The sequence below is a fragment of the Triticum aestivum genome, chromosome 2B (genome assembly GCF_018294505.1).
Source record: "Triticum aestivum cultivar Chinese Spring chromosome 2B, IWGSC CS RefSeq v2.1, whole genome shotgun sequence".
Classification (NCBI taxonomy): Eukaryota; Viridiplantae; Streptophyta; class Magnoliopsida; order Poales; family Poaceae; genus Triticum; species Triticum aestivum.
In genome coordinates this window covers 700,886,497-700,895,306 of record NC_057798.1, presented here as the reverse complement: position 1 = coordinate 700,895,306, position 8,810 = coordinate 700,886,497, and the positions used below count along the sequence as shown (strand labels likewise).

The 8,810-nt window shown below is 44.2% G+C and overlaps 1 protein-coding gene across 1 annotated transcript; it reads right to left on the bottom strand.

Annotated features, from left to right (window-relative positions):
* Window positions 1-1,316: 1,316 nt before the first annotated feature.
* On the bottom strand, window positions 1,317-4,983 carry LOC123046801 (RNA-binding protein L). Its single transcript, XM_044470234.1, has 7 exons — window positions 4,549-4,983; window positions 3,473-3,932; window positions 2,462-2,523; window positions 2,252-2,382; window positions 2,053-2,155; window positions 1,761-1,964; window positions 1,317-1,629 (listed from the first exon to the last, which is right to left on the bottom strand). The coding sequence occupies exons 1-7, from the start codon at window positions 4,894-4,896 to the stop codon at window positions 1,627-1,629; spliced, it is 1,311 nt and encodes a 436-aa protein (XP_044326169.1). The 5' UTR covers window positions 4,897-4,983; the 3' UTR covers window positions 1,317-1,626.
* Window positions 4,984-8,810: the final 3,827 nt, after the last annotated feature.

Here is an 8,810-nt window from a genome sequence, read left to right as displayed (position 1 = left end):
CCTCGCAGACGGCCGGCGGCGCCTGCGCCGGCGCCGCCTTGGCCTTTTTGGGGCGGGCCATGGGGCGGGGGGTGGGGGTGGTGGGGAGGAGAGAGGGGGGAGGCGACGAGGCAGAGGCCAGGGAGGGCGGAAAGGCGAGCGAGGGGGGCGCGTGCCGCGTGCGGCCGTGTGTCTGACGGACGGGTCGGGGCCGGGGTCGGTTCGGGACGGACGGACGGATCGGGCGCGGATCTTGATGCGCGCGCGACAATGGCAAGGAATCTCGGGCTGTACATGTGCTACAGTAGCCTGTCTGGAATTATGGCTGGCTGTGGCTGCCTTTCTCGTCAGCCTTGTCGCTTTGCAGCTGGCATCTGTAACTCTCTGATTACTTTACTTTTTTTTCGTATGGTGATCGAAAATGTTGGTTCTACTTTCTACTAATACACTACGTTGTTTTCTCATGGTGATCGAAAATGTTAGTTCTACTTTCTATATACAGTGCGTTGTGTAATCAGGGCAACCCCAACGCCGTACACCAGGGAGTGCGAACTCCTTCAAACCATTTCTAGATTTCCAACATTTGTCCTTGTCCACGGACATTTTAGAAGCGATTTGATGTACCACGCTTAACTTTAGATTCCTCATCAAATGTTTCATTAACTATATACATAGCCGAGTAATAATTTTTAATTTTTTCATGAGACAGAATGTTACTCTGTTCTTTTTCAATCGATGGTCTTTGAGTATTGTATTACTCACTTCGTCCCATAATTTAAAAGCGTTTCTAACACTAGTGAAACGCTCTTATATCGTGGTACGGAGGTAGTAGAAAGTAGAACCAAAATGCTCTGCTCCTTGCAGTAGAAACGATATATGTACAGAGCAATTATTACTCCCTCAGTTCCTAAATATAAGCCTTTCTAGAGATTCCACTATGTACTACATAGTGAGCAAAATGAGTAAATCTACACTTGAAAGTGCATCTACATACATTCATATGCGGTTCATAGTGAAATCATTAGATAGAACCAAAATGACACCAAACAAAAGGCAGATTACAACTACGACTACAAGACCTCAAAATAATTGACGACTTCACGGCTGAATGGGACACAGGTGCTGATCAAACCATTCTCTACTAGTATGAAACAAACACTATCAAACAAAATTCCACGGTCGACAGCACCAAGCAGCCATGCCTGTGATCTGATCTGCTCATGTGGTCAATCAGGCCACCAGACCAAAGCTGTTGGGTTATATCCTCTTCTTCTCTGATAAAAAGGAGAATCCAAAGCCACAAAGCAATAACAACAAAAACATAAACAAATGCAGCAGGAAGCAAACGGTACAATAGTATATAATTTAACAGCAGAAGATAGCAATGGTAAATAACAGTAGACAAGGACATGCGGCGAAACAAAGCTAAGTTTCCAAGTACATATCCAAAGGATCACCACAACGGGTCGGACAACAGCTGATCATAACATAGTGCATAATAACAGAACAATAGACCTTGCCATGGGGCAATCAAAATCCGGAGTCCAGGAACCGTCTCTCTCTATCGACAGGTGCTACAACATTAGCCTTGACAGTGCCTTCAAACAGGGGTTCTCATCTGTTGTCTGGACGACCCACGAGGAGGGCTCACTGTAGAAAAGGAAAAGATGGCATAGTTTTAGATTAGCCAGGCTGCTGGTATTAACATGTCAGTGCAACATTAAGTACTAATAAGATTATCAAGAGCTAAGATTTACGCTTATAGCGATAGGGAACTTCACCTGTTGCGGTGGCGGTGGCTGTGGTGCCGCTGCTGGTTGTTGGTAGTTGGGATAACCAGCATAGGCTCCATAACCATACATGTTAGGGTCTTGAGGCTGTGCATACCCTTGTCCATAAGCCTCATAGCCTTGTCCATATCCAGCATAGTAACCACCAGCAGCACCAGCAGCAGCGCCAGCACCCCACTGGCTGGCTTCCTGAGGCTGTAAATGATCACGTTATTACCCACTTTACCTCTAGTATATATACAACTCAAGACAGGATAGAAAAGTTCAGTGTGCAAGAATTAACCTGAGTTTGTTTGTTTGAAGGGCTCCGTCCCCATGAAAGCCTCACATTCTGACCACCAACCAAGGTCCCTTGCAGCAATTGCAGAGCTTGCTCAGCAGAAGGCCTGAATATGCAGTCACAAGAGTAACTTAGAAGGAAGTACTTCAAAAATATGCACACAAGAAACAACTAAACTATTTAAACAGAAAAAAAAATCAACCTGTTAGCATACTGAACAAAGCCACATCTCTTCCCAACAGGGATCTTGACATGGACGACTTCCCCATATGGAGCAAACACTTGTTTCAAGGCATCTTCAGTGACATTGGGGTCAAGGCCACCAACAAATATCTGAGACCAAAGAAACAACTATGTTCAACACACTGAAATCCAATTGGTGTAATACAGAAAAGTAGAACTAAGAACGCACGGTGGTATTGTTAGGATCATTGTCAGACTGAGCTCCTTGAGTATTTGTATTTGGAATTGGTACTGTAAATGAAAGCAAAAAAAAGTGAAGGAAATACGTTGTAAGACTTGTTAAATAACAAAGAATAAATAAACATGAATGCATATCATGCAAGAGACACAAAATTTAAATGATAAATATAACATGTCACTAAAGCAGTGCAAAAGTAAATAAATAAATAACATGTGACTAAAGCAGTGCATAATAAGATAGATAAATAAATAAGGGATAACTACCAAAGGGTACTACTATCTCTCAATGCATGCGGTCATAAGAAATTCACTTAGCAAAAATTCGAGATGGAAAGTTTAACTCTCAATGCATGTGGAAGGGATTCCATCCCTCAACTGCTAAACTCTGATGAATGAAGCAAGTACAACACAATATACGAGTTTAGTTTGCATGTGTATATTCCGATTGAGCATGGGCCGTAGCATTTTTTATTTATACACAGGAAAGGTGTTCTAAAGATATACATACAATATAATGACAGACAACTAATACCCCATCCGTCCCGAAATAAGTGTCGCTGACTTGGTACAACTTTGTACTAAAGTTGTTTTTTGGGACGGAAGGAGTAGGAAAGTAAAAATATATAGAAGAACCAGAAACAGACTATAAACTTAGGGCATAACTGATCTAAACAAGAAATGCCACAGCTCAAGTCAATTGCAGGGCATATATGGTGGAACTGTTGATATCCTGCTTCCAGGTAGCATGAGTTTACTATACTTTATTTATCTAATTGAGCATTATATGATGCAAATCCATGCTGAAACCATTACACTAAGGTATTCTTGCATGCAAAAAAAGGTAATACCTAGCTTTATATTGTTCAGACAGAGACAAGTAGAACAACATGAATTTATAAAAGGACAAAGGCACCATAAAACATAGCAATTAGGTATGCATGAGAAGTAAATGTGTAATAGCAAAAAGCCATTGCAGCAACATGAGATTGACAACATTTACCTCTCTCCTGAACCCCTGTTGTCTTTCTATTTGCTGCTGGACCAATGCGCATGGGTCTGGAAGAACAGGGCATGCCATTCATTTCAGTCATGGCACGAGCTTGCTCTGTAGGATCACCAAACTTCACAAACCCATAACCCTTTGAACGCATTGTCATCTTGTCAGTTACAACCTTCGCGCCCTTCACTGAAGGGTAATGGACCCTGAATGTCTCCTGTAACATGTAGTCTGTAACATCAGCTGCCAAATCCCCAACAAAGATTGTATAGTCCGGGGTATCATCCCGCTTTTCACCAGCACTGGCCCAGTTCAGTCTGTATGCCAACTCAACATTTGGCATCATCTGACCATTGAATGACTGAAGAACTCGCTCAGCGGCTGCATGGCTTGCAAACTCGACAAAGCCATAGCCCTGAAGCTGTCCAGTTTGCTTGTCACGGATAAGCTTGACAGATTGGAACTGCAAATTAGCAAAAAGATCATCTTTAGCAACTTTACATATACTACATGGTCTGCAGAACATGCACACACATGTGCAAAAGGGTACATAAGCAAAAAAAAAACACATCAGTTAACTAGCGAATTTTTATTTTCACAAGACGCAGTTAACAGTTATCTTTACAACACCAATCATACAACCGTGGCAAAACACAACTGCTCCAGAACAGCTAAAGCTTGATTTTTTTTCCCTGTAACAAAGGCGTGATTCATAGCAAGGTAACTCGCCCCGGAGTTCTACCATGTGCAGAAGGTACATAAGCAGAAACAGATACTTCAGTTAACTAGAGAATTTTTATTTTCACAAGACGCGGTTGTCTTCACAACACCAATCATGCAACCGAGCCAAAACACGCAACTGCTCCAGAAACACAGCTAAAGTTTGATTCTTTTTCCCTGTAACAAAAGGCGTAATTCACAGCAAAGTAACTCGTGTCGCAGTTCTACCATCACAACTGAATCCCTAACCCTTTTTACATCTAGACCAGCGACGCGTACATCCGCTAGGGCAAGCCGAGCCCAAACGAATCTCGCATCAGACCGAACGAATCTGGCGTCGGACAGATCGGGACACGTACCTCGCCGGTGTTGGCGAAGCAGCTGTAGATGTAGTTCTCGTCCATCCAGTACTGGAGGTCCCCGATCCAGAGCGTCCTGACCTCGTCCGAGGCGGCGGGGGCGGCGGGGGCCTGCGGCGCGGCGTAGTACTGCTGCGGGGCGGGCACCTGGCCGTAGGGCGCGGCCTGGGGCGGCGGCTGGCCCCACATGGCCTGCGGCGGCGGCTGCTGCTGCGGGGGCGGCTGCGCGTAGTGGGGCATCGGCGGCGGGATCGCGCCCCAGTGCGGCGGCTGCCCTCCGGCGCCCTGCGGCGGCATGGGGGCGCCCATGCCCGGCTGCGGCTGCGACGGCGGCGGTGGCTGCATCATGGCGACGGGGGAGGAGAGACCCGAACCCTAGGGAGAGAGAGGGGGGAGGGGGAGAGGGACGGGAGAGAGGAGGGATACGGGGGAGAGGAGATGGGGATTTCAGGGCTGAGATTCGTCCGTGTATAGGGATTCCGGCTCCCCTTTTTTATTACCGTGGGCGGGTAGAGCGCGGCGCCCGTGTCCTGGTTTTTTTTTCCGGAAGATACCTGGTGTCCTTGTCCGCTTTTGTTTCCCCCCAAAAAAAAGAGTAGGAGTACTCTCTTTTTCTGTAAAAAGTAAATATATATTGCTTTTGCGAAAAATAGTGAAGCTTTCTTTTTTTAGAAATACTTACAATCTTTTTTCTTTTGCGGGTGAAAAACTTGTATTTAGTCAACTCATAGAATTACAATCATCAGCAGCTAGCTCGACAGTTTCCTCAGGACCAGAACCTAACCATGTCGTGGTTCTCCTTTGGTACAAGCAAAAATTGCTAAACTGTGTCTAACCATATTTTGGGATCGAGAAATATGAGTAATCCAAGATTCACAAAGACTCAAAAATGTCTAATTTCTGTAACTAGAGAAGAATCAACCGATCTATCAACTTCTTTGGCTTGAATAAGCTTTACTGCACACTTGAGTTTGTCTCTGTGAATATGAAAGATCACTTTTCTGCAAATAAAAGGAGAGACCCTCCATGCATGCGCACAACTCCGCTTCAAGAGCATCTCTACATGAAAACAATTCCTTGCATGCTGAGAAACTAAGCCAGTATTCGGTTTTACCCATCCTGAGCAAGGAGGCTGCCAAGATTCAGTAGGTCGAGCAACTGTGACTTTATGTGGCCGAAAAAAGAGGCAAGAGCACGGTAGATTCACAAACTTGTAATGGATGTGATGGTTTAGTCCACAAACTTGCAAAAGGTGATCACATCATCCCTAAACTTGCAATGTATGTGAAGATTTAGTCCAAAGCCAATCACAAGTTGACAAATGGCGCCACGATGGCCGCGTCGTGGCACACCCGCGGCCTGACATTTTTACAAAAACCTCTCCACCTTTATGGAAATCACATGGGCGGTATATTTTTGTCATGTCTAATTTTTTTAATCAAAGCTCCTGAATTTTTTCTCAAAATTCTAAATGCCTAAAAGATATGGGTGTCATGCGCGTTCTGATATTCCGGTCACCTCCTCTTCTTAATGGAAGTAGGCTATGCCTCCACGCTGGTCAGAATAAGAAGAGGTCATTGGCCATGCATGCCGTATGTTGAGGAATGTGTCTGGAAGCATTGCTTGGACTGGGAGGGGGATCTTTTGGCCGCCCTGATTTCTAATAAAAGCTGGATCAAATTTCTGTGAACTATTTCCAGCGGATATGAGCATTATGTGGCTGGTAACAGTGAGTGATTTATGGGCCTGAAGCTGTGTGATGTAGAGGTTGTCAGCCAAGCTCTTAACTTTGTGGTTTAACCCAAGTAAGTATGGGTGGTAAGGAGCACATAATGATCCAGGCAATTCGGCAATGGAAGTTTTGATGAGGTTCAAATACCGAAGGTGATTCAGTACACCTACTGACCTACAGATTCAGCTAACTTGATACTATTGTAAAAGTACAAATCGAGCACATGTAGCTTCTTCAAATATTGCAGAACCTGATGGAAAAACATCACTTATAGCACCTGATGGAAAAACATCACTTATAGCATCTGTGAGTTTTTCAATGCAGATAACAGTGTGTACATTATGTGTAGCTTGCAGATTTTGTGCTTAGAGTAAACACAATCAAAGGAATTTTGATTGTGCTTGTTAAACATAAAGTATTTATATAGTGTAATTACCAAGAGCTCACTAAATATTAGTTATATAAATATTTTGTGTTTAACAAGCACAATCAAAATTCAAAACTAATTAGTTTTGTCAATAGGGGATACCTAAAATATTTGAGCTTATTTTGGCAGACCGCAACAAAATTTGCTTCAAAATTCAAAGTTCAATTTCAATTCTAAATTAATTTTCATTCTTTACATTTTTAGAACACTTTCATTCATTACTTGATCTTCTTATTCTATGCCATTTTGTGCTCAGTTGCGCTTGCGTCCTCGTATGGCCCGATTCAGTGCCGGCCACTGCCGCTCCCTGCTTGCTGTTTGCTGTTGCACACATTTGGCCATGCAGCCAAAGGATTTCCACTTTCCAGAATTTTGAAACCGGCGGACGTGTGTTGATTTGTGCGTGGAGTGTTACCTCGCAAGACCACTTGCCGATGCATCAGGACCATGCATCCGCAAGTCAGCAATCAACTCAGCTGGCTCAACACGTACAATACCTTATCAATTATAATCAATATGCACGCATACTAGTACTCATATATATACCAGTATATTTATTGGTGGAATTTGAGGTATGGCAGCCGCCAATCCTAGCCAGATTGCTAGCACCGCCCTCGGCACGTAGGCGCAAGCGCAACAACGTTCATGATTTCTATAAAGGTGGAGGGTTTTTTTTGTAAAATGCTGCGCCGATTGGGTGTGCCACGACGCGGCCAGCATGGCGCCATTTGTCAACTTGTGATTGGCTTTGAACTAAATCTTCACATACATTGCAAGTTTAGGGATGAGGTGATCACCTTTTGCAAGTTTGTGGACTAATCCATTGCAAGTTTAAGGGTTTGTAGTGATCTTGCCTCCCGAAAAAAATCCAAATTCATCTTCAAGCATGACAGTACAACGAATATAAAAAATAATAAAAATTACATCCAGATTCGTAGGCCACCTAGCAACGACTACAAGCACTAAAACGAGTCGAAGGCGCACCACCTTCATCGCCCCTCCCTCGCCGGAGCGGGGCAAACTTATTGTAATAGACAGTCGAGAAGTCGTTGTGCTAAGGCCCCATAGGACTAGCGCACCAGAACGGCAGCCGCCACTGTTGAAGAGTAGCGTAGATCAGAACGATCCAACCTGAAGACACACGACCGTACATGAACTATGATCAGATCCAGGCAAATCCACCAAAGACAGAATCCATCGGAGACACATCTCCACGCACCCACCGACGATGCTAGACGCACCATCAGGATGAAGGCTAGGCGGGAAGAACCTTATTTCATTTTCAAGGAGCCGTCATTGTTTTGTCTTCCTAAGCAGGACACAAACCCTAATAAAACTTGAAGAAATATGTAAAAACAAAGCCAGATCCACCACGCAGCCATGGCCCCAAGGCACCGGAGATTAGGCGAACCAACGACGCCGGCGGTGGGACGTAGAGGAACACTAGATCTGTTTGGGGAAGAAAGCGACTAGAGTTGTACTAAATGTGTGTCAATTAATATGGATGTGAGTAGTACACTTTAGTAGTATAAATTGTACTACTAAGTGTGCGTCAATTAATTTGGACCGGTGTGAGTACTAATTTCATTAACCAAACCAAGCACGCATAATCAAAAGTACGAGGGGGAAATACTTTGACCCCAAACACACGACTAGGTGACACCGCGGAGGCGGCGGCCTTATTCGCCGATTCTGAGAGCATGCTTGGATACGTTTTAGTCCCATGACTAAAAGTAGTGGGACTAAAACTTGCTAGTCTCACCCATGCTTGGATCCAAATACTAAAGAGACTAAAATCTAGTTATTGAGCATTTATTATTCTCCAAACCTCCAATCCAGAACTAAGGAGAGGAATTAAATGAGGAGAGAGAGAGCTAATACATATTTTAGTAGGTTTCCCATGACTAAAAGATTTTAGCCTCAAGACTAGTCCTAGCCTCTCTTTAGTCAGGGGTGCTTGGAACTTTAGCCTCTAAAAGAGACTATTTTTAGTCAGACTAGAAATAGTCCCTTGTATCCAAGCACCCTCTGATGTTGTGGACCGTCTAGGAGTTGCGCTTGACCTTCATACACCATTTCCAAGGCCAGATGGATCGATTCCCG